The sequence below is a fragment of the Panthera leo genome, chromosome B4 (genome assembly GCF_018350215.1).
Source record: "Panthera leo isolate Ple1 chromosome B4, P.leo_Ple1_pat1.1, whole genome shotgun sequence".
Taxonomy (NCBI): domain Eukaryota; kingdom Metazoa; phylum Chordata; class Mammalia; order Carnivora; family Felidae; genus Panthera; species Panthera leo.
Genome location: NC_056685.1, coordinates 102,480,142 through 102,506,024, shown reverse-complemented (window position 1 = coordinate 102,506,024; position 25,883 = coordinate 102,480,142). Strand labels below are relative to the sequence as shown.

The following is a 25,883-nucleotide window of genomic DNA, read 5'->3' as shown; positions in this document are numbered from 1 at the left end:
TTTCAGCTGACTTTTCTTTTTTTGGTCATTGAGATATTTCAGTTCTTTAAATACTAAGCATGAGGCTCACATAATGGTTTGTAAAAACCTTGAGCCAACTTTGAAAATTAGGGATATTTGCATAAAAGTTTAGATTTTCATCTTCTATTGAAAAGTGGGAAGATTTAGCAACACTGTTTCTAATTCTCACATATCAACAATTGGCTAGAGCCAAGGAGTAAGTTACAGCCCGTCACCCCTTGGAATAGTGCCCTCCTGGTCCATTTTATCCATTTATATTATCTGGATGGCCACTATATGCATTGGAGTTTGCGATCTTTGCTCTAAACCAATTCCAAAAACAATTCTAAAAAAACTTGCTGGCACTATAATTTTGAAATTTCTTTTGCTGTGACTCTTTGCTAATGGCACAGGAAGGAGACTTTTAGAAATAATTTCTAACATTACTTTGTTCCGTATAGATGTCTACTTTTTAAAACCTATTTGAAGGCCCCTTTATAGAATATAAGTCTAAAGCTATTTTAACTATACTAAGAAGGAAACAAATTTTGAGACTATATTTAAAAAAAAAATTTTTTTTTTATTAAAAAAAATTTTTTTTAAACGTTTATTTATTTTTGAGACAGAGAGAGACAGAGCATGAACGGGGGAGGGTCACAGAGAGAGGGAGACACAGAATCTGAAACAGGATCCAGGCTCTGAGCGGTCAGCACAGAGCCCGACACGGGGCTTGAACCCACGGACCGTGAGATCATGACCTGAGCCGAAGTCGGACGCTTAACCGACCGAGCCACCCAGGCGCCCCATAAAAAAAAATTTTTTTTTAATGTTTATTTATTTTTGAGAGAGAGAGAGTGAGACACAGAATCCAAAGCAGGCTTCGAGCTCTCAGCTGTCAGCACAGAGCCTGATGTGGGGCTCAAACCCATGAACCATAAGATTATGACGTAAGCCAAAGTCAGACCCTTAACCAACTGAGTCACCCGGGCACCCCAAGACTATATTTTATGTTGACGTGTTTTAAAAGATAAATATTTTTTCCAGAAAAAAAGAGTTTTTTCTTAGATACTATCTAATAGAAATGAAATGAATACTGTATTTATTCTGCTACCGAATGAGGATTGGGAATAGTAGAAACAGAAACTGAAAAACTCGTTCTATGTCTGCTAGCTGTTCCATCATTAACAACTGTTTGTTTTCTTCGAAGTGTTAACTTTGGGTATAGTAACCCCCTATCAAACATTAATAACTTGAGCCCTGTTTTCTTCATAGGATTCAATTATTTTCTGTTCAGCAAATATTATTAAATATGTCTTTTGGCAGATGTTTTGTTTCAGGCACTAGGAAAATGGAATAATAAAAATTAGTTCTTGTCTTGATCAAGAACCTGTCTAATGGGAGATACAAATACATGTCTAAACCAAGTGTTTTATAGGAATGCTGAGGGGGCAAAAATAATTCTGACTGGAAAATTTTAGAAGCCTTTATAAAGGAGGTTGATTTTGAAATATTACTATATTTTTATTATAAAGTACTGTCAAAATACGTTGCTACCATGTGGTTCATTATAATCCTTAACAGAGGGAGAAAAGAAAGAAGAGGAAAAAGAAGGAGAAGATAAATCACAACCTAAATCAATCCGAGAACGACGACGACCAAGAGAGAAAAGGAGATCTACGGGAGTTTCATTTTGGACACAAGATGTGAGAACCTATTAAAATATAGCTACTTGATAGTATACTTAATCTTTCTAGAAGTACATACTAACAATTTCTTACATGCCTCAGATTACGTGTGCTTTTAGCTCATCACTGAATTTTGAGTCCGGTTATTAAATCAGAAAAGTTCTTCTTTATTAGGATAGTTAATGAGTACTTAGATTTTTGGTATTACTAAAAAGCAGTTCTGTCCCAATTTTGGAATAAAAATAATAATGGCTGTTATTAAAAGTAATATATATATTAGTGTATAGTGGCTGAAGTGCTGCTTTATCTTGGAGATTTTTGAAAGAATGATGCTTTACATATTTTTATTATTATTATTATTATATATTACTTTCAAAGTATACAACATAGTGATCCAACAATTATATACAAAATGCCCACTGCAGTAAGTATAGTTACCGTCTCATTATACAAAGTTAGTACAATATTATTGACTATATTCACTCACTATGTGGTACTTTTCATCACCTTGACTTATAACTGGAAGTTTGAACCTCTTAATCCCCTTCACCTATTCCACCTATCTCCCACCCTTATCCCCTTTTGCAACAGTCAGTCTGTTCTCTGTATTTATGAGTCTGTTTCTGGTTTTTTGTTTGTTAATTTTGGGGGCTTTTTGATTCTACATAAAAGTAAAACATGTGGTATTTGTTTTTCTCTGTTTGACTTATTTCTTTTAGCATAATACCCTTTAGGTCTATCCATGTTGTGAATGGAAAGATTTCTTTTTTTCTATTTATGGATGCATAATATTCCATTGTATCTATTTCCGCATCTTTTTTATTTATCTGTAGATGAACACTTAAGTTGCTTCCTTCCCTTGGCTATTGTAAATAATGCTACAGTGAACATGGGGATGAATAGTCTTTAAGGATTAGTGATTGGGTTTTCTTCAGGTAAATTACCCAGTAAGGGAATTACTGGGTCACATGGTATTTCTATTTTTAATTTTTTGAGGAAGCTCCATTGTGTTTTCCACAGTGGCTACACCAATCTGCATTCCCACCAGCAGTGCACAAAGGGTCTCTTTTCTCTATGTCCTTGCTAGCACTTGTTATTTCTTTATGATGCTAATCATTCTGACTGGTGCAAGATGTTATCTCATTGTGGTTTTTATTTGCATTTCCCTGATGATTAGTGATGTTGAACATCTTTTCATGTGTCTTCTGGCTCTTTATGTGTCTTCTTTGAGCTTATTTATTTTGAGAGAGAGAGAGAGAGCAGGGTAGGGGCAGAGAGACAGGGAAAGAGAGAATCCCAGGCAGGCTCTGCGCTGTCAGCACAGAGCCTGATGCGGGACTTGCAACTCACAAACCTGAGCCAAAACCAAGAGTCAGACACTTAACTGACTGAGCCACTCAGGTGCCCCTCTATGTGTCTTCTTTAGAAAAATGTTTTTTCAAGTCCTCTGCCCATTTTCTAATTGGGCTTTTTTTTTTTTTTTTTGGTTGAGTTTTTATATTTTTGAATATTAGCCCCTTACCAGATAATATCGTTTGCAGGTATCTGCTTGCATTCAGTAGATTGCCTTCTCATTTTGCTGATAGTTTCCTTCATTGTACAAAAGCTTTTTAATTTGATAAGCCCCAGTTGTTTATTTTTGCTTTTGTTTCCCTTGCCTGAGGGGACAGATCCAAAAAACTATTGCTAAGGCTGATAACCAAGAGTTTACTGCCTGTGTTTTCTTTTAGGAGTTTCATGGTTTCTGGTCTTACATTTAGATCTTTAATCCATTTTGAGTTTATTTTTGTGAATGGTATAAGAAAGTGGTCCGGTTTCATTCTTTTGCATGTAGCTGTCCAGTTTTCCAGCACCATTTATTGACAAGATGGTCTTTTCCTTATTATATATTCTTTTGCTTTGTTGAAGATTAATTAACTTACATACACGTGGGTTTATTTCTGGCTTCTCTTTTCTGTTCTGTTGATCTGTATGTCTGTATTTGTGACAGTACCATAATATTTTGGATAGGATGGACATTTTGACAGTATTTTTCTAGTTCATGAGCATGGTATATCTTTTCATCTCTTTGTGTTATCTTTCATCAATATCTTATAGTTTCTTTACTTCTCTTTTGGCTAGTTCATTATTAATGTATAGAAATGCAACATTTTTGCATATTGATTTTGTATCCTGCAATTTACTGAATTCATGTACTCTATTTTTTTGGTGACATCTTCGGAGTTCTCTATATATGGTATGTCATCTGCAAATGGTGATGGTTTTACTTCTTCCTTGATAATTTAGATGTCTTTCATTTCCTTTTCTTGTCTGATTGCTGTGGGTGGGAATTCCAATAGTACTATATTGAATAAAAGTGGTGAGAGTAGATAGACATCCTTGTCCTGTTTCTGATCGTAGAAGAAAAGTGTTTAGCTTTTCACTGTCAAGTATGATGTTAACTATGGGTTTTTCATCTATGGCCTTCATTATGTTGAGGTATGTTTCCTATAAACCCACTGTGTTGAAAATTTTTATCATGAAAGGATGTGGAATTTTGTCAAATACTTTTTCTGTACCAAGATGATCATGATTTTTATCCTTCATTTTGTTAATATGTTGTGTCATATTGACTGATTTTTATATTGCACCTTTGCATCCCTAAGATAAGTGCCATTCAATCATGGTGAATGATCCTTTTGATGTATTTGGTTTGCTAATGTTTTGTTGAGGGATTTTGCATGTATGTTCACCAGTGATATTGTTCTATAATTTTCTTCTTCTGTAGTGTCTTTGTTTGATTTTGGTATCAGGGTAACCCTGGCCTTATAGAATGAATTCTGTAAGGACACATTCTTTCCTCTTCTGTTTTTTAGAATAGTTTGGGAAGGATAGGTATCAGCTCTTTAAATCTTTGGTAGAGGTCACCTATAAAGCCATCTGATCCTGGACTTCACTCTTTACCAGGCATTTTTTGATTACAGATTCAATTTCATTACTAGTAATCAGTCTGTTCAGATTTTCTACTTCTCCCTGATTTAGTCTTAGAAGATAATATGTTTCTAGAAATGTCCATTTCTCCTAGAATGTCTAATTTGTTGACATGTCATTGTTTGTAGTAGTCTCTTATTCTTTGTACTCCTGTAGTGTCCATTGTAACTTCTCTTTCATATTATATTTTATTTCAGTTCTCTTTTTTTGATGAGGCTGGCCGAGTTTTAAAGAACCAGCTCTTAGTTTCATTGCTCTTTTCTGTTGTTTTTTAGTCTGTATTCATTTATTTCTGCTCAGATCTTTATAATTCCCTTTTTTCTACTAACTTTGGGCTTCATTTGTTCTTTTCTTAATTCCTTTAGGTGTAAAGTTTGATTGAGACTTTTCTTGTTGCTTGAAGTAGGTCTGTATCGCTATAAACTTCCATTTTAGAATTGCTTTTGTATCCCAAAGATTTTGAACCATTATTTCCCTTTTCATTTATCTCTGGGCAATTTTTTATTTCCTCTTGGATTTCTCCATTGACCCCATTGGTTGTTTAGTAGCGTACTGTTTACCACGTGTTTGTGGTCATTGATTTTAGTTTCATACTATTTTGGTCAGAAAAGAGCTTGATAAGATTTCAATCTTAAATTTATTGAGACTTGTTTTGTGGCCTAACATGATCTGTCCTTGAGAATGTTCCATGTACATTTGAAAATACTTCCATGAATTTTGTTTTTGGATAGAGTGTTCTGTATGTGTCTGTTAAGCCCATCTTGTCTAATGTGTCATTCAAAACCACTGATTTTTCTTTCTGGATGCTCTGTCCATTGATAGAAGTAGGGTACTAAAAGTTCCCTACTATTGTATGATTTTCAGTTATGTCCTTTATGTCTGTTAATACTTGCTTTATGTTTCTAGGTGCTCCTATGTTGGGTTTGTAGATATTTACAATTCTTCTATTCTCCTCTTGAATTGATCTCTATCATTATGTAATGCCCTCTTTGCCTCTTTCTACAATCTTTGTTTTATTTTTTTTTATGTTTATTTTGTGAGAGCGAGTGCAAGTTGGGGAGGGGCAGCAAGAGAGGGAGAGAGAATACCAAGAATCCCAATCCTCACTGATAGCACGGAGCCCCCAGCAGGGCTTGATCTCATGAACCATGTGATCATGACCTGAGCTAAAATCAGGAGTTGGACATTTAACTGACTGAGCTACCCAAGTGCCCCTACAGTCTTCTTCTTTTTTTTTTTTTTTAACATTTATTTATTTTTGAGATACCAAGAGAGACAGAGCTTGAGCATGGGAGGGGTGGAGGGAGAGGGAGACACAGAATCTGAGGCAGGCTCCAGGCTCTGAGCTGTCAGCACAGAGCCTGAGGCGGGGCTCAAACTCATGAACTGCGAGATCATGACCTGAGCCAAAGTCGGACACCCAACTGACTGAGCCACCCAGGCACCCCTACCAGTCTTTGTTTTAAAGTCTCTCTTGTCTGGGGTGGCTGGGTGGCTCAGTTGGTTAAGCACCGACTTCAGCTCAGGTCATAGTCTCACGGTTCAAGAGTTCGAACCCTGCATCAGACTGTGCTGACAGCACAGAGCCGCCTGCTTTGGATCCTGTGTCTTCTCTCTCTCTCTCTCTCTCTCTCTCTCTCTCTCTCTCTGCCCCTCCCCTGCTTGCGCTTGCTCTCTCTGTCTCTGTCTGTCTGTCTCTCTCTCTCAAAAATGAAAAAAATAAACACAAAAGAAAAAAATTAAGTCTCGTTTGTCTGATCTTGGTATTGCCATCTTGGCTGCCCCCCCCCCCCCATTTGCATGGAATATTTTTTTTCCATCCCTTCACTTTTAGTCTGTGTGTGCCTTGAGATCTGAAATTAGTCTTTTGTGGGCAGCACGTAGTTGAGTCTTGGTTTTTTAACCATTTAGTCATCCTTTGTCTTTCCATTAGAGCATTTAGTCCATTTATATTTAAAGTAATTATCGATAGGTATGTACTTACTGCAGTTTTGTTCATTGTTTTCTGGTTCTTTTTATAGTTCTCTGTTTCTTCTCTTACTCTCTTCCCTTGGATTTGATGCTTTCTTTCATGGTATGCTTGAATTCTTTTCTTTTCAATTTCTGTGTATCTATTTTAGGTTTATAACATTCTATGTATGTAGCAGTTTATCTTTTTAATGGTCATCGCTTAAGCTCAAACACATTTTTTTAATGTTTATTTATTTTTGAGAGAGAGAGAGAGAGAGCACCAGCAGGGGAGGGGCAGAGAGAAGGAAATAGAGGATCCCAAGTGGACTCCACACTGACAGAAGAGAGCCTGATGTGGGGCTCAAACTCATGATCTGAACTGAAGCCGGATGCTTAACCAAATGAGCCACCCACGCACCCCAAGTTCAAACACATTCTAAAAGTTTTTTTACTCCTTTCTCCATATTTATATATATGACATATTATTTCCTCTCGTTTTCTGTGTGTATCCTTTAACTACTGTGTGTAGATATAATTAATTTTACTACTTTTGTTTTTTTAATCTTCATATATTAGCCAGTGGCATTTTTTCCTTTTATAATTTTCTTATTTCTAGTTATGGCTATCTCTTTTCCAGTTATAGAAGTCTCTTTAACATTTCTTATAAGGCTAGTTTAGTGGTGATAAAGTCCTTTAACTTGTTTGTCTGTGAAACTCTTTCTCTCTCCTGCAATTATTAATAACCTTTCTAGGTAAAGTAAGCTTTTGGATGTAGGTTTTTTCCTTTCTGTACTTTGAATATATTATGCCACTCCCTTCTGGCCTGTAAAGTGTCTGCTGAAAAATAATCTGATAACATTACAGGGTTTCCCTTGTACAAAACTAGTTGATTTTAAAGATTCTCTTTATTGGGGCCCTTGGGTGGCTCAGTCAGTTAAGCGTCTGACTCTTGATTTCTCATGATTGTGCTTGGGGTTCCACACTGGATGTGGAGCCTGCTTAGGATTCTCTGTCTCCCTCTTCCTCTGCCCCTCCCCACCCCCGTCTGTCTCTCAAAAAAAAAAAAAAAAAAAAGAAAGAAAAGATTCTCTTTACTGTTAATTTTTGATGTTTTATTTATTATATATCTTGGTGTGGACCTCCTTGAATTCCTCTTGTTTGGGGATCCGTGTGCTTCCTGGACCTGGATGTCTGCTCCTTTTCCCAGGTTAGGGAGGTTTTTAGTTATTATTTCTTTTTTTTTTTTTTTAATGTTTTTTAAATTTTTTTTAACGTTTATTTATTTTTGAGACAGAGAGAGACAGAGCATGAACAGGGAGGGTCAGAGAGAGAGGGAGACACAGAATCCGAAACAGGCTCCAGGCTCTGAGCTGTCAGCATAGAGCCCGACGCGGGGCTCGAACTCACAGACCGTGAGATCATGACCTGAGCCGAAGTCGGACGCCCAACCGACTGAGCCACCCAGGCGCCCCCAGTTATTATTTCTTAAAATAAGTTTTCTGTCTCTTTCTCTCTCTCTTCTCCTTCTGGGACTCCTATAATGTGAATGTTAGTTCACATAATGCTTGATGTTGTCCCAGAGGTCCCTTTAACCTATCCTCATTTTTTCTTTTTGTTTTTTTAGCTTGGGTGCTTTCTACTACCCTGTCTTCAAGATGGCTGATTAATTATTTTGCATTCTCTAATCTGCTGTTGATGTTAATGTATTTTTCATTTCAGTTACTGTATTCTTCAGCTCTGATTGGTTCTTTTTTATATTTTTCTTTGTTGAAGTTCACACTGAGTTCATCCATTATTCTCAAGCCCAGTGAACACCTTTATGACCATTACTTTGAACTCTGTATCAGGTATATTGTTTATTTCCATTTCATTTAGTTCTTTTTCTGAGGTTTTGTCTTATTCTTTCATTTGAAACATAACTCCTGTTTCCTCATTTTGTCTTACTCTCCGTGTTTGTTTCTCTGTAATTAGGAAGTCAGCCATGCCTTCTGGTCTTGAAAGTAGTGGCCTTGTGTAGAAAGGGTTTTGTGGTGCCCTGTAACATGACCCTTCTGACCACCCGTCAACAGAACCAGACACTCCAGTGTATTCCCTGTGTGACCTGGGTGCACCCTTCTGTTTTAACTAGGCCATGAGTGCTCCAGGGGTGTTCGTGGGTGGGCTGGCCCTCATCCTAGCTGGCTGAAGGTACAGGGCTGGCTCTCCTCCTTTGAACGTGCTCCAGCCACCACCAGGCTGCCTGCTAGGTGTGATGGGCAGTAATTGTTTTCTGGGGACATCAGTCCTGACCACGACTGTCCACCAGGTATTGCAGAGCAGGAGTCACTGTGAAGGGGTACCTGCCAATACAGGTGGAATGAATGGGGACCATCCACAGGGAAAGCTCGGGTTGGGTGAGCATAAGGTAAGATAGAGGGTGTCAGAACTGGCCCCTTTGGCCAGCTAGGCAGAGGGGGTTGGAAATGGTGCTAGCTAGTACCTTCTTTCCCAGAGAAAGCTCCTATAAATCTCTGCCCCTCAAGCACATGCCCTAAAATTAGTCCATAAATCTTCATAATCTAGGTGCTTTTCAAACTGCTGCTTCTGTGCCGAGTCTCAGACCAAATGACAGAGTACAATGTCCCTTTGCAAGTAAAGCATCAGTTTCCATACAGCCCTCTGGCTCTTCTGCAGTTAAGCCCTGCTGATTTTCAAAGCTAGATGTTACGGAGGCTCATCTACCCTGTGCAGATCCCCAGGGTAAGGAGTGCCTAATGTGAGGCTTGACCCCCTTGTGGGACCTCTGTACCTGTATCATCCCTCTCATTTGTGGGTTGTCCACCCTACCCTTCTTAATGTGGCTTCTCTATGATTTTAGCTTTGGAAGACCTGTTCTGCTAATTTTCAAGTTGTTTTCAGAGTGAGTTACATGTAGCTGTTGCCTCAGTGTCCATGGAAGGAAGTGAGCTCATGATCCTCCTACTTCACCATCTTCCTAGAACTCCTTAAGATGCTTTACATTTAACCCATTTTCATGAATATGATGGTACAATATATATAACAGATCTCAAGGGATGTTTGATAGAAGTAGTGTTTTGGCTTACAAAATTTTATTTTTTTTCCCTTATCCCTGATTGTATATATGCCTGACATTGCTATTCATATTATACAGGAGAAAGAACTGTGGGGTAGCACAGTTAATGTGAAATTTATGCTGTTTGAATAGAACATAAAACTATAGAAGGGCAAACATAATCTGTTTGAGTTGTTTTGTTTTATTTAGACTCTTGGGGTTTTTTCCATTTTTTCTTTTAATTTTTATTTTGTTTTTTTAAGTAGGCTCCACCCCCAGCGTGGAGCCCAAAACAGGGCTTGAACTCACCACCCTGAGATTAAGACCTGAGCTAAGATCAAGATCCAATGCTTAACCGAATGAGCTACCCAGGCACTTCTCTTTTAATTTTTACTACAGAAAATTCAAACCTACAAAAGTAGCAGAGAAGTATAATTACCCCACCCATTGTTTAAGCTAAATCCCTACCACTTCACCAATTCCCATATTATTGAAGAAAATCTGCAGAAGATTATTTCATCTAAAAAACTTTAGTATGTATTTTTAAGAGGAAGTATTCCTTTTTAAAAATTATTAAAATTGTATTTTTTTAAGTAATAAAAATAATCACAATATATGTTGCCATACAACAAATGATCACAAAACCATGCCCACATTTTTTGAATAAATTAACAATAAGTCCTTAATATTGAATATCCAGTCAGTTTTAATGTCCATTTAACTCGTATACACAATGGTTTGTTGTTGTACTTCTGGTTTGATTGGAATACAATAGGGATTATACATGGTGATTAATTATGTCTTTAAAGCCTCTTTTAATCAGTTTCTCCTTCCCATTTTTTTTCTTAAAATTATTTTTTGTTGTTGTTTATTTATTTATTTTGAGAGAGAGAGAGAGCAAGCACAAGTGGGATAGGGACAGAGAGAGAGAGGGGGGGGGGGGAGGGAGAGAGAATTCCAAGCAGACTCCAAGCTGTTAGAGCCCGACGTGGGGCTCAAACCCACAAACCACAAGATCATGACCTGACCCAATATCAAGAGTCGGACACTTAACCAGCTAAGCCACTAAGGCACACGCCTCCTTACAGTTATTTTTGAATGAACTGGGTTGTCATATCCCTAAAATGTAGTTTAACACATTAATGTGGTTTTTTATATTTCCTTTAAATTGATAACTACCATGTTACTGTTTGGCAGCTACCAGGTAGAGAACTGATCTGATTGTTTCAGAATTCTTCTGGCAAGGTATCTTTCTTCATCAGAAAGTATCTCATGTCTGGTTGATTTTAATTGATTGCCCATTAACATTTTAGTAGCAGTAAAATAAAACCTCACAGTCTTAGCACCCTAACATACTAGCTCTTATTACTTAAAATTACCTTCTTAATAAGTCATCTGTATTAGGAGATTCATAGACAAAACTGTGTTTATTATATAGTATTTCTTCTTCCCCAGTTTTATTCAGATCAGTTCTCCCTTCAGAACTTCACTTTCTGGAATCCTACCCTTAACTATCATTGTAAAGATCCTTCCTGGGATTCATATTGGCAATATTCATCTTTTTAACTTAAGCCTACATTGAATTGTATTCTAATCAGCCATCAAGTACAGGTCTTCTTTCTCCTTTGTAGCCACATTTGAACCTATATCAGATCATATACAAAAAGAACAAAGGGCTTTGTCAAAGAAAGGGTGGTGCATAGTTAGGCAGGTTTTTAATCTCTTGTATTATTAGGCTCCCTCCCCCTTTTTTTATTATCACTTTTTTGGACCTCTGAACCTCCCCACTTTGTAAATTTCTAGTTTCTGTTTTTTGCCATGAAACTGCAGTGCTTAAAAATAATCAGTTCAGGGGCGCCTGGGTGGCGCAGTCGGTTAAGCGTCCGACTTCAGCCAGGTCACGATCTCGCGGTCCGTGAGTTCGAGCCCCGCGTCAGGCTCTGGGCTGATGGCTCAGAGCCTGGAGCCTGTTTCCGATTCTGTGTCTCCCTCTCTCTCTGCCCCTCCCCCGTTCATGCTCTGTCTCTCTCTGTCCCAAAAATAAATAAAAAACGTTGAAAAAAAAAAATAATAAGTTCATTATGTGGAATTCATATTTTTATATGAATATGTTTATATTAATAAATAATACTAGCAGCAGCACCATTGATTTTACCTGGTCACTTAGTAACTTCACACATTATTTTTGCTAGGTGACAATATGATAGCCTATATACAAAGATTTCCTCTAATCCTTAGAATAATTCCATAAAGTTTTTTTCTTTATATTTATTTTTGAGAGAAAGAGAGAGCATGAGCACACGTGCAAGCAGGGGAGGGGCAGACAAAGGGAGATGGGATCCGAAGCAGGCTCTGTGCTGACAGCAAAGAGCCCAGTGTTGGGCTTGAACTCATTAACCATGAGATCATAACCTGAGCTGAAGTAAGACTCTTAACCAGCTGAGCCACCTACGTGCTCCATAATTCTGTAAAGTTTTTATCCCCTATGGGTAAGGTAAGTATGGCTCAAAAAATTTTAATAAATTTACCCTCAGTCACACTGAATATAGCTATACCAATATGCAACTAGGGTGATCTTGTTTTAAAGCCTGTGGCATTTTTTTTTAAGCCTGTGGCATTTTTATAGTGAGCCTGAGCTAGGTATCTGTGAATGGAAATTTCCCTTTCCTTTTTTTTTCAGCCCTTTAAGGTTTGTTGAGATGTTCAAGGCCTTTCACTAGAATATTCCCATAGTCTGGGATTCTAGGCTTTTAGCCATCTGAGACCTTGATTTTCTATTTGGTGTGCTGTAAACTTCCAAGAAATTTCCAGATGGATGAACTACCTACACGTGATAGGATTTCTGCATAAATCTTGCAAGCTTATAGAATCTAACTCTTCTTACTTAATACAATGGACTTCCTATTTTTGCTGCCTCATTATAATTGAGTGTCTAAATAGTTCATTTAACTATTAAAGCACATGTAGCATCATTACAATATAAAATGGAATACCTTCTTTCTTCTGCTAAGGCTCCAGTTTCTTCATCCCCATTGTGAATGTTTCTTACATTTTGTTTTTAGGTAGATGGTCTTTTTTCACCATGTATGCTAACCTACTTAAATTGTGTTATGCGGACAAAATAGACTTCCTCTAAACAGGGTAGGAAAATTCCCACTTAAAAATCAGTTTTCCTTTTGATCTGTTGTTTTCTCAAGGTCATTTTAAATTAGAAAAGCCCTTAAATATTTAAATATCAACTGTTTGAAATATATTTCTACTTTTCTAAAGTAAATTTACAATCTATTTTAGAGTGATGAAAATGAACAAGAGCAACAATCAGATACAGAAGAAGGATCCAACAAGAAAGAAACTCAGGTAAGAAAGCATTATTTTTTGTGTTTAGAAGCATTCATATTTTTCAAGGATTACTATTTGCTTGTGTTTGTATTTATTCCTGCAAAACTGTTACTGCATACTGTACCTGCATGCTTGGGGATAGTACTCAGCATTTCTCTGGGATCTGGGGTAGACGGACTGGAAAGGACACAAAGAATATTTTAGAGGCAATAGAAATATTCTGGATCCTGATTGTAGTTGTTTTCTGAATATATACAACTGTCAAAACTTATCAAACCATGTACTCTAAGTGGATAGTTTATTGTATGTAAATTAATATTCAAAGTTGAAAACAAAAAGTATCTAAAAGATACCCAGAAGGTGGGTACCTTACCAGACCCAGATTTTACTTTTACTCACCTAAACCAAATGACTGGTACACCATGAGGAAAAGGAAGAATGGAGGTTAACACACTAACAGTATCTTCTACAGTAGACTAGAAAAGTGCTTCCACCACTATGCTACTCTCTTTTTAAAACTTGTAGCATCAGGGTGCCTGGGTGGCTCTGTCAGTTGAGCAACCGACTTTGGCTCAGGTCATGATCTCACGGTTTGTGAGTTCAAGCCCCGCGTCGGGCTCTGTACTGACAACTTGGAGCCTGTAGCCTGCTTCTGCTTTGTGTCTCCCTCTCTCTGCCCCGCCCCCACTCATTCTCTGTCTCTCTCTGTCTCAGAAATAAACATTAAAAAAAAATTTAAAAAAAAAACCTTGTAGCATCAGCCCTTACTTTTCTGTGTAAAAGTATTAGCCGCAAAATTCTTCTGTACATTTTCTGAAATAAATAGTGTCATCAACACCTCAATAGTGTGTTTGATGACAGAACTTCCATTAGGGTTCTAGAATCCAAGTTAACTACATTACAAAATGGTGTGTGCCCTGTACATTTTTGCTTCAAAGATAAGTAAATTGGATAAGGCCAAAAAGTTCTTAAAAATTCTCAATTGCATATGAAGCTCAAGCTGTCTACCTTCAGTATATAAATTAAAAGAAATTAAGATTAAATTTTATCATAGAAAGCTGCATTACTTTATCATAACATCTGTTACATAGAATTATGTATGATAATTATAACGTTCATTATTTCTAAAAATGGGACTTATGTTGCTTTGGTTATTGTGATTTGCTATCATTAAGTTGTTAGATAATAAAACTTTTACCTTGCAAGGGACATTAGTAATAAATCAAGAATTTTAAGTATAGGAGTGCCTAGGTGGTTCAGTCTGTTAAGCCTTCGACTTTGGCTCAGGTCACGATCTTGCAGTTCACGCGTTCGAGCCCCGTGTTGGGCTCTCTGCTGAAGGCTCAGAGCCTGGAGTCTGTTTCAGATTCTGTGTCTCCCTCCCTCTCTGCTCCTCCCCTGTTCATGCGCACGCGCGCGCTCTTTCTTTCTCTCTCTCTCAAATAACCATAAAAAAATTTTTTTTTAATAATAGATAAAAAAGAATTTAAGTATAACACTAAGGCAAGAAAAAGAAAAGATTAACAGATTTGATTATTTAAACATGTAAAATTAGAATATGACAGAAAAGATACCCTTATTAAAGTTGAGGCACATTTACTCTGTTTATAAAGTGAATAATCTTAACCCTCTTTTTAACATTTAAAAGATTAGTATTTGTACTATTAAAAGACTCACTTAAAAGGAGAGACAGGATATATGAAATTAGTAAGTTTTATAAAAGAAGAAATATAAATGGCCAGTAAATTTTAAAATGCATTCAATCTTAACAACCAAAGACGTGACAGTTAAAATAAAAAGTGAAATTAGCAGAAGTTAATAATGCTCAGATTTGGTATGATTACTGTTAAAATAGGCATTTTTATATAAGATTTTGGGACTGTAATAAATTCATTCTTTACTGAGATTAGTTTAACAGTACAAATCAGAAGCTCACTTACATGTGTATCCAAAAAAGGTTAACAGTAGTTATCTAAGAGGGTTGGAGGCACAGGGAGTTACAGTGAAACTTTTTTACTCTATGGTACTTTTTTTTTTTTTTTTTTTTTTAATTTTTTTTTTTTTAATGTTTATTTATTTTTGAAGGAGAGAGAGACAGAGTGTGAGTGGGGGAGGGGCAGAGAGAGAGGGAGACACAGAATCTGAAGCAGGCTCCAGGCTCTGAGCTGTCAGCACAGAGCCCGACACGGGGCTCGAACTCACAAACTGCGAGATCATGACCTGAGCCGAAGTCGGACACTTAACCAACTGAGCCACCCAGGCGCCCCTACGCTATGGTACTTTTATATGACCTCCTGGCACTGTAATTAGGGTATTTTTACTTTGAAAAAATAATTTTATAACACAGGGAGCAAGGATGTTACTATATGAAATAAGGACATCTACCATTTGAAATAAGCTAGTCATAAAATAGACCTACTATGATTCCACTTACATGGGGTATCTAAACTATTCAAACTCTGACAAAGTAGAGTTCTGGTTTCCAGGAGTTGGGGGTAGAAGAATATGGGGAGTTGTTCAATGGGTGTAAAGTTTGTTTTGCAAGATAAAAAAGTTCTAGAGATGTGTTGCACAACAATGCGAATACAGTTAACACTATTAAGCCTTACTCCTAAAAGTAGTTTAGATGGTGAATTTTGTGTTATGGGGTTTTTATCCCAATTTTAAGAATGTAAATAATCACCGTGATCAAACGATTTTTAAAGACAAAGAAATGAAATTTGAGTGATTTCTGTGACTGCTTGGAGTTTTTGTTTTTTCTTAAATTTAAATCAGTGAACCAGAGTGCAAATTGGTGAGGTGAGAGGTGATGTTTTCATTTGATATGTACACATGGATATTTTTTTGAATTTGAATAGGATCTCTTGGGCTTTTTTGGTTCTGTTCTTTTTTTTTTTTTTTTTTTTTTTTGAGATATAATTGACATATAATACTGTATTTGTTTCAGGTGTTCAACATAGTGATTCATTATTTGTATATATTACAAAATGATCACAATAAGTCTAATTAACATCCATTCCTACACATAGTTATACATTCTTTTTCTTGTGATGAGAACTTACAAAGTCTATTCTCTTAGCAGTGTATGAATTTGAATCTCTCAAAAATTAAAATTTCACTTCAGAATTGTTAATTGTTATAAAACTAATGAACAAATCAATGAGGTAAAGGATTGTGTGAAAAAAATAGGAAGCAAGTGCAAAATTAAAATTGGGTGGGTTCTTTTTTTTAATTTTTTTAAAATGTTTGTTTATTTTTGAGAGAAAGAGAGACAGAGCATGAGCAAGGGAGGAACAGAGAGAGAGGGAGACACAGAATCCAAAGCAGGCTCCAGGCTCTGAGCTGTCAGCACAGAGCCCGACATGGGCCTCAAACTCACAGACCATGAGATCATGACCTGAGCTGAAGTTGAGCGTTTAACCGACTGAGCCACCCAGGCGCCCCCTACAATTGGTTTTCAATTTCAATAGACTAGTAAGGCATTTTTAGTCCAAGTTAGACTTTAAATAATCCCAAAAGAACTCAATAATTTTACAGTGCATTCAGAGATAAATATAATGGAAAAATACAATTATCTAAATTCTGAAATTTTACAAACCATTCTTTTCTTTTTTTTAGCAAACCATTTCTTAATAGTTACCTTACAGAAAATTATAGATTCAGCTAGTGCTTCAGTAGAAAGGGAAAAAAGCTAAGGATGACCACCAAAAAAGCTTTGTCCCCTACTAAGACCCTATTAATCATTTCACTATTTAGATAAGAAAAGTTATGAAACATTGACATAGCATACCACTTACTTGAGAAAATTAAATCCTAATTTCCTATCCCCTAATTGCTAAACTTGGAGGAATTTATAGCTAGATTTCTAGAAAGTAAGTTTTAGGGGCGCCTGGGTGGCTCAGTTGGTTAAGCGTCCGACTTTGGCTCAGGTCATGATCTCACAGTCCGTGAGTTCGAGCCCCGCGTCGGGCTCTGTGCTGACAGCTCAGAGCCTGGAGCCTGTTTCAGATTCTGTGTCTCCCTCTCTCTCTGCCCCTCCCCCGTTCATGCTCTGTCTCTCTCTGTCTCAAAAATAAATAAACGTTAAAAAAAAAAAATAAATAAAAAAAAAAAAAAGAAAGTAAGTTTTAAACAAAATATGTGTATACTATTATACATAAAATACTTCAAGTATTCATTTGTTTGCTTCTCATGTTATTGCTTCAAAAACAGAAAAATGAGAAAAATAGTTGCTTTGGGATATCATGTAGTTAAACTTTATGTTTCTTAATATAAACATACTACTTTCTCCTGCAGGGTAGGTATAAGTAATAAATATGTGTCTTAATCTCTCTCTTTTTTTCTTCTAATTAAAAATATTGTATGATGGGGGCGCCTGGGTGGCTCAGTCGGTTGGGCGTCCGACTTCGGCTCAGGTCACAATCTCGCAGTCCGTGAGTTCGAGCCCCGCGTCGGGCTCTGGACTGATGGCTCAGAGCCTGGAGCCTGCTTCCGATTCTGTGTGTCTCCCTCTCTCTCTGCCCCTCCCCCGTTCATGCTCTGTCTCTCTCTGTCTCAAAAATAAATAAAACGTTAAAAAAAAAAAAATTAAAAAAAAAATTGTATGATGGTATTTTCAGAAATTCATAAAAGATGACCATAAACTGCCAAGTGTAATTAGTTGCATGGCTATTATGCATGAAAAATACAGTGATTCTGTTCTAGAACTTCTAAGAATAATCACATTACAGTTAAAACATATAGATAGTAAATAGAGAAGTTTAGTAGTGTGACAATAGCATAAATGTTATGTTAAATTTACTTGATCTATCAAGTTGCTTTAATAAAAGTATAGAAATTTAGTATGCCTGTGTTTTTCTCTTTTTTCTAGACGGATTCCATTTCTAGGTATGTTTTATATTTTTACTGACTTTTTTCTTATTTTTATTTTTAGATTTTTATTCCATGTTGCTTTTAGATACTTATGGATTTTGTGAGTTATTAAGATTATCTGAATAATAAAAATCTGTAGATGTTTAGACAACCTAATAACTGTTACCAGCTTTCTTTGTCAAAGCCTTTACTTCTAGTTAAATAGTCCCAGTAACTCACTAAGAAAGAAAATTTTTTCTTAAACCCTTACAACAGTGATAACTTTTTAAGTTTTCCTAATAACAGCAGGGGCTGATGAAACCCACCATAAATTTATTTGATGAGGTATTCTGAATCTTCTCTCCAATCCCTGCTTTAAACAAAAGAAAACCCGTGAAGACACTAAAAACTGTCATCTAGCTCAAAATTATTTACCTTTTAGAGAACCTCCACAGTGTCCTTGAGTCTAACCTCCATTCCATTTCTCTTGCCCATAATTGTTAACCAAAGCCTTGTAAAACCAAGAACAAATTTTTGTATACTACACATTTCCATTGAAATATGGAGGCAATAGCTTTTATCAAGAAAAGGTAACCTGAATTCAGAACGAGATAATAAGAGAATTCTTATGTACAAATGAGATATGTTCTTTCTGTTTAGGGCAGACCTATTATCTGTTTGGATAGACTAGTTTATCAAATCTAAAATTTTTAGACAACTGTATGCCACTTAAAGGAAAAGTGCTACCAAAAAGTATAATACACCATCAATTATAAGCCATGTTCTATGTTCTGATTTCAGAGATTTTAAAATGTAAAAAAAATGTACAATTTAAAATTGTTGAAATAATTTATCGTGATGTGAAACCAGTTCTGACTTTTGGATATAGATATATTGAATCTCTTCCTCAAATAATGGAAATGAATAATATTATAAATAACTTTCCACTTATAAAATGTATCATAAAAGTTGATTGACAATAGATGAGGGAGAATGTTATCTGCTGTTTTGGAATATCAAGTTCAAATGTAGTAGGATGCATGTTAATGTGAGCTGTAAAAGCCTTTAATAAAGATTTTGACTTTAATTCATCTTTTAAAGATATGAAACCAGTTCCACATCAGCTAGTGATCGGTATGATTCCTTATTGGGTCGCTCTGGATCATACAGCTACTTAGAAGAAAGAAAACCTTATAGTAGCAGGCTAGAAAAGGACGACTCAACTGACTTTAAAAAGGTACTTGGGTTATTCAGCTATATTTAATAAAAAAATAATTGTTGGTTGATATATTGATATATTTGATATATTTGTGTTTGGATATTATTCCTGGAACTCATTATGAAATCAATATCTTGAAATAACTTAATTTTCAGTTTGGGGCACTAAATGGTAGATAGCCTATAAATAAATAGCTGTTTTGTTGTTTTTTTAAAGGAAAGAGACTCTATTTCACACTTAAGTGTCTCAGGCTAGTATGGTGATACTGTGATTGAGTTGAAAAGAGGCATGGGTATTGGGGATGTTTGTGTGTGCGTGCGCACACATTTTTCTTTACCTATTTGTTAATAAGAGGTGGCCAAAAAAAGGGAATAGAGCTTTCCTAGGAGAATAGAGTTTTTCCTAGGTAACTAAAAAACTTGTGGTAGCTTAAGTGCTATTACAGATTAAGGATGGAAGTATTTAGGAAGTAAGTCTTGGAAACTCAACAATCTAGGATTCTATCATAGTTCTTACATTTTTTGAGCTTAGAATAAACCTGATGAAATTTGTTGGGGGAAAAAGAAGCCTTGTGATACTTGTATGTGTTCCCCAGCTATTTGGCAGCTATTTGTATCACTTTCTTACAAACTAAGTCAGCAAGAGAAGGAAGGTGGGAGTTCGATTTACATTATGAATAAGATTGTCATTCATTCAATAAAGAATTGAACCCTGAACTGTGCTAAGTGGTGAGTTTCTACTTATCAGCAGTAGATTGAAGATGCTGTCATTACACTTATGGATATCTTCCATGTAGTAGAAGAGAGAGAAGTTATCATACAGTCATACTAGTAAATGTATAATTTGAAAATAGAAACAATTATCCTGAAGTAAAGGATCTGTGTTCTAAAAGTGTATAACAAAGGAAAGTTACAGGGCCTAGAAACAGATGTTCTGAAGAAGTGAAACTTCCGAAGTGAATCCCAGAAGGGTGATTAGTTAAACTGGCAGAATGGGACAAAAAAGTTTTCTACATGAACTGCAAAGACATTGACCTGATGGTAGAACAGCACAGGATGCATTGAAGTAATTAAATTTTCAGTATGGCTAGTAGAGCAGAAGGGATGGAGGTGTGACATTGCAGTTAGGTGTGCACGTCAGGACCAGACCATACCTGTTTTACAGGGTGTTTTAAGGATATCTTCATACTGAGGACCCTGAGAAGCTATTCAAGGGTTTCTAATGTCTGAGGGTTAATGGAATGGTTGGCATATGAAATTGAGATTGTAATTTGGAAAAGTTAACTCTTGCTGCTAATAGAACAAATTAGAAAGAGGTCAGGAAAACAGTTTTAATATTAAAATAGTCTAATAAGAGATGATTTTAGCCATCTGTAGTGGTAGTAGTAGAGATGAAGGGGAAAGAAGTAGTAGATTCAAGTGTTACGAAAGTATTCAAGAAATATTTCACTTTCCTTTAAATTTCATTAAAGGAAAAATACATTCATTAAATGATAAATACAACTGATGCTCCGTCTCAGTGTCAGGAATTCAAGAGAGATTGGTAGACAGAGAGGTTTACAGACCCCAAATGAAGATCACTTGGAAGCTGTTCAACCCTTAGCTGTAACTGTCGTTGGTCTGTAGATATGTAGTCCCTCTTTATCATATAACTGAATTTTTTTAAATGGAAATAGAAAAGTTAGATTTTTTAGTGATGTCTTAAATTTGTAACATGATCTAATTTGTTAAAGAGTTTATATGGACAAACACCTGCATAGCATAACCAAAAATTTCTGCCTTGCAACCACAAAGCATTAAAATACTTTTCTAATGTCTCCTTTAATGGCTTCTATCTCTTATTAATCTCTCTGTTTCAGTATTGCAAATAATCAATGTGAAATCTTAAAATATTAGGAGAGCAGAAAAGTAATTTGTTCTACCCTAATTTTTACAGCTTTATGAACAAATTCTAGCTGAAAATGAAAAGCTGAAAGCACAGCTACATGATACGAATATGGAACTGACAGATCTTAAATTACAATTGGAAAAGGCCACCCAGGTTTGTACCTTTTTCTGTTCATTACCCTGAAGGTAATAGTTGTGATTTATTCTGTCTAAAAAACTGGACTGAAATATTCTCAGATGTTTCTTTGAAAGATAAGTTTGGTTACTGATAATAGCTTATCAGTAAGAAGGAATCAAGATCATACAGTTTAATGATGACTTCATTTTACTTCTTTCTAGAACGAATTAACAATACAGAAGTATAGGGGTACCTGGGTGGCTCAGTTGGTTAAACATTTGACACTTAGTCTCTGGTCATGATCTCAGTCATGAGATAGAGCCCCGTGTCAGATGCTGTCAGTGTAGAGCCCACTTGGGATTCTGTCTTTCCCTCTCTTTCTCTGCCCCTACACCATGCATGCACAGTGTGTACTCTCTCTTTCTCAAAATAAATAAACTTAAACACACACACACACACACACACACACGTATAGCCTTGTAGTGGAAAGTTGAGGTGTTTTTAAGCCTTTTAATGCTTATGTTGTGATACATACAGGGCTTAAATGCTTATTTCCAGAATACCAAATGTAGCAGGGTTTTAAAAGCATCTGTACAGAATCTTCTTAAGGCCGTAAAATAATTTTGTAATCACTGTTTTTTAGTTTAATGTTTTATTTATTTTTGAAAGAAACAGAGTGAGAGTGGGGGAGGGGCTGAGAGAGAGGGAGACACAGAATATGAAACAGGCTCCAGGCTCTGAGCTGTCCACACAGAGCCCAGGGTGTGGGGCTCGAGCTCACGAACTGTGAGACCACGACCTGAGCCGAAGTCTGGCCCTTAACCAACTGAGCCACCCAGGCACCCCTATAATCACTTTTATTCATTATAAATATTTTCTGTTTGTTCCTTAAAAAGTAATTTGATATAATAATGCTGGGATGAGATAGTTTGTCGTTAACGCTTTTTACCTACCTTCTATGCAGCAGCCTACATGAGACCATTTTAGACAAGAAAATTGGGATAGCTGAACAAAATTCACAGCTGTATGTATGATGTAGGATACATTTGATCTAGGAATTGTTTCCTAAGCTTTTTTCATGGAATACTATAATTGTGGGAGATAGTGATAGACACATTCCTTCCTCATTCTCTACCTGTTCTCATTCAAAGAGAAAAGTTTTGTAACCCAAGAATCTTGGGAAATACTATACTACATCTTAGAAGTTTTATAGGATACTATTCATGTGTTAAAAGCCTCTAAGGGGTCCCATAATTTTTAAGAAAACAAACTTGTTTAATTTTAACATGAGACCTTCTAGTATAAACACATTTCTGCAGTACAACTTTTGGAATCCAGTTTGAAGTCACTGATCTAAAAATGGCATCTCCAGTTGTATAAATGAGACTGTATACTTTCATTGGTCATTCTTTTATACTTTTTTGTAATTTTTTAAGTTCTCTATGTGAACTTCTACTTGTTACTAGGTCCCTTCTTGTTGTTAACCACTATTACATTGTGAAGCAATTGGCAATGCACAGTGGAGGCTTTGCTAAAATTCCAGGAGTTAAGATAACCTTATGAGCTTATTCAGCTCTGCAGATTCCATCAGTTGATGAGGGTTTACTATAAGGATATACAGAGAAGTAAGTCAGAACAAGAACACATTTCACAGTGAGGTGTCATAAAAACTTAGAATGTCATACAAGTTACAACTTGCTGGTTTATGCTTAGGCTTTATGGTAAACTGGAAAGTCATCTTTCTTTGGGTTGCATTAGTAGCTTTGTGAGCCTCCTCATATAAAAATATCATAACTAGTTTTCTGAAAATAGCTTTAGCTCTAGAGATTTGATCATAATGTTTTCCAAATAAAAATGTTCACTGCTTTAAAAAGAAAAAAAGCTCACTGCTTTCTACAGCAGTGTCCTGTAACTGGTGAGTCAACTAATCTGTGTTTTTACTGCTTACTACCTTCTCTGTTTTTCTGCTCTCTGCGTTACCCTGTTGTCATTTCATTCTTCCTATATGTCTCTCATTCGAATTCTACAAGAGAGGAGAACTGATAGAATTAGCCAGTTATTATCAGCATGGAGCAGGCCTGTTACAGCTCACGGTCTTGTTAGTGAAAAGTCCAATTTCATAGGACAGTGGACAACCTATAGCAAGTTGCCTTTGGGTCCTGTACCAATTTCTGATCCTGTGGACTGTGGCCAGAAAAGTCACTGGATTAAAAAGTATGACAGCTTCTGCCTTAGCAGACATTCTGAGTACCATGCCCAGTATACTGAATGAATAATGGGAAGGGTAATTCAGAGTTTAAGACATCGGTAAGTATTCAGAGTTACTATCTTAGTTGGAAAACCTATGTAAATGTTATTTGTAAAATTTAAGGATATATGTAAAAGCAGAACTGATAAACATTAAGCTTTTTGTTCAACTCTAGAGTATTTATCCTGAATATTTAAGTCTACTATGAATCATTCCACCTGATTTTTTAATTTTCTTTTTTAAGCATTACTTCCATAACATAGTGGTGGCAGTTTGATAGTTGCATGGAGTTTTTTCCAAGGGATATCATCCTATTAATCATATGTTTGATAATAGTTGGCCAAGGGACTCTAGAATCTTTAAGTCCCATCTTAGTCCAGCCACCCTCCTCCATGTAGTCTCCAACAGAGGGAAATAGGCTGATTTACCAAAAACTGGTTTGATGAATATTTTGTCAAATGTCATTTCACTAGATTTAGTAATTATGATTTTAACAGCTTATTAACTATAAGATTTACCAGAAATATTAACTAGTTAATAAAATTGATTTTTAACATAAGAAATTAGCACATAAATCATAAAGTTGCTAAAATGTCCCTATATGAAGAAAACTCCTCAATAAAATGCCAATTTTCCATCTAAACTTTTATTAACTTACATATAATGGCATTGTTTCAGCTATTTCTGATTTCTTTCGGGTGCTTTTGAATGTCATTTTTAAATTTTTCAGTCTTTTTCTTTTTCTTTCTTTTTTTTTTTTTTAAGTAATCGCTACAGAACTCAAACCCACGACCCTGACACCAAGAGTCACATGCTCTCCTGAATGAGCCAGCCAGATGCCCCTACATCTTTCAGTCATTTAAACATTTTTAGGATTCATTTGCAGATCTTCAAGGGGCACATTATATTAGCCTTTGTTTTGTATTTCTAGCAATTAAAATATAAATTTAAATTTAAAAACAACAAAAAGAAATCAGAATTAGTTGAAAAGTTTTTATATTTGATACATATATATTTTATATTTGATTTCTAACAATAAGTAATGAAAATGTCGACTTTTCTTTTTCCAGAGAGAGTAAGCACAAAAGCATAAAACCATTTAAAACAACAGAGAGAGGGAAGGATACCCAGCTATGATTAGATCTTTAAATTTTATATACCATAACCACAAAAAAAGAAATTGTGATAAAAGGATCAAAAAGTAACGGTTGCAAGTCTTAATAATACTAAAGCATGAATACTGAAAGGGCTGACAGAACAGAAAATTGTATAAAGAAACATTTAGGGGTGCCTGACTGGCTCAGTTAGTAGAGCTTGCAACTCTTGATTTTGGAGTTGTAAATTCAATCCCTGTGTTGAGTGTAGAGATTACTTAAAAATAAAATCTTTAAAAAGAAAAAAAAAAACATTTAATGATGAAATACATTTTTAAGTAAATTTTGTAGTTAATAGTCATAAAAGAGCATTCTTGTTAATAAAGTTGCCAAAAAACAGGGCACCTGGGTGGCGCAGTCCATTGAGCATCCGACTTCAGCTCAGGTCATGATCTCTCAGTTTGTGGGTTTGAGCCCCATGTCAGGCTCTGTGCTGACAGCTCAGAGCCTGGAGCCTGATTCAGATTCTGTGTCTCCCTCTCTCTGCCCCTCCCCCACTCTCTCACTCTCAAAAATAAACTTTAAAAAATGTTACTTATCATTCTTCTAAAAAAGGTGTCAAAGGGGCACCTTGGTGGCTCATTTGGTTAGATATCCAACTTCGGCCCAGGTCATAATCTCACTGTGTGTGGGTTTGAGCCCCACATCAGGCTCTCTGCCGTTAGCGAAGAGCCTACTTAGATCCTCTGTCTCACTTTCTCTCAGCCCCTCCCCAACTTGCTCTCTTTCTCTCTCTCAAAAATAAAATAAACATTTAAAAAAAGTTGTCAAAAACTATTTTTGGGGGCACCTGGTTGGTTCAGTCGATTAAGCGGCCGACTTTGGCTCAGGTCATGATCTCATGGTTCATGGGTTTGAACCCAACATCAGGCTCTGCACTGACAGTTCAGAACCTGGAGCCTGCTTCAGATTTTGTGTCTCCCTCTCTCTCTCTCTCCCTCCCCTGCTTGTACACTCTCTTTCTCAAAAATAAATGAATAAACATTAAAAAACAAAAAACAAAAAACACTTCTAGTAATTGGTAAGATTGATTATTCAGCAAATTCACTTTTGGGAAGTGAGCCATTTGATGAGTTGTTGGTTGTTTTTTTTTTTTTTTTTTTTTTTCCGGCAAAGTGACCAGGAATCCCAAGGGAGATAAATGTACAGAAGTCAGTGTAAGTCAGAAAGAACTAGGATAGAACTTGTTTTTTAACTGGGTCTTTTACTCAGTATTCATATGCAGAGCTTTGTGGTGTTACATGCACCATATGACTTAAAATCCCAAGGGTCCTTTCCATCCCCCAAATCTCAGGGGACTTTGTCAACTTTGAGTTGATCACATTGTACAGGAAGCAGGAAAATGAGTCCTAAGTTCACCAGGAGAAGAAAAGCTATATAGCTAGGATTTCTTCTAAGTGACCAGGAGTAT

General features: G+C 36.1%; 1 protein-coding gene and 1 long non-coding RNA gene across 10 annotated transcripts in view; one reads left to right on the top strand and one right to left on the bottom strand.

Annotated features, from left to right (window-relative positions):
* PPP1R12A (protein phosphatase 1 regulatory subunit 12A) overlaps positions 1-25,883 on the top strand; it is a 160,717-nt gene that overhangs the window by 127,205 nt on the left and 7,629 nt on the right. For 6 of the 8 annotated variants that reach the window (XM_042947242.1, XM_042947243.1, XM_042947241.1 and 3 more), the window contains 5 exons: positions 1,582-1,703; positions 12,949-13,014; positions 17,867-17,883; positions 18,949-19,084; positions 21,002-21,106. In XM_042947242.1, the coding sequence (XP_042803176.1) occupies positions 1,582-1,703; positions 12,949-13,014; positions 17,867-17,883; positions 18,949-19,084; positions 21,002-21,106 (446 nt within the window). Of the gene's footprint in view, positions 1-1,581; positions 1,704-8,378; positions 8,453-9,167; positions 9,880-12,948; positions 13,015-17,866; positions 17,884-18,948; positions 19,085-21,001; positions 21,107-25,883 lie in introns of those variants that run through there. The other 2 variants (XR_006204963.1, XM_042947244.1) reach the window with 2 other exon arrangements.
* On the bottom strand, positions 13,087-14,060 carry LOC122224862. Of its 2 annotated transcripts, XR_006204965.1 has the most exons (3): positions 13,765-13,840; positions 13,396-13,408; positions 13,087-13,173 (listed from the first exon to the last, which is right to left on the bottom strand). It is a non-coding gene; the product is annotated as an uncharacterized LOC122224862 (long non-coding RNA). The 2 variants fall into 2 exon arrangements; XR_006204966.1 differs by lacking the exon at positions 13,396-13,408 and having other exon boundaries at positions 13,765-14,060.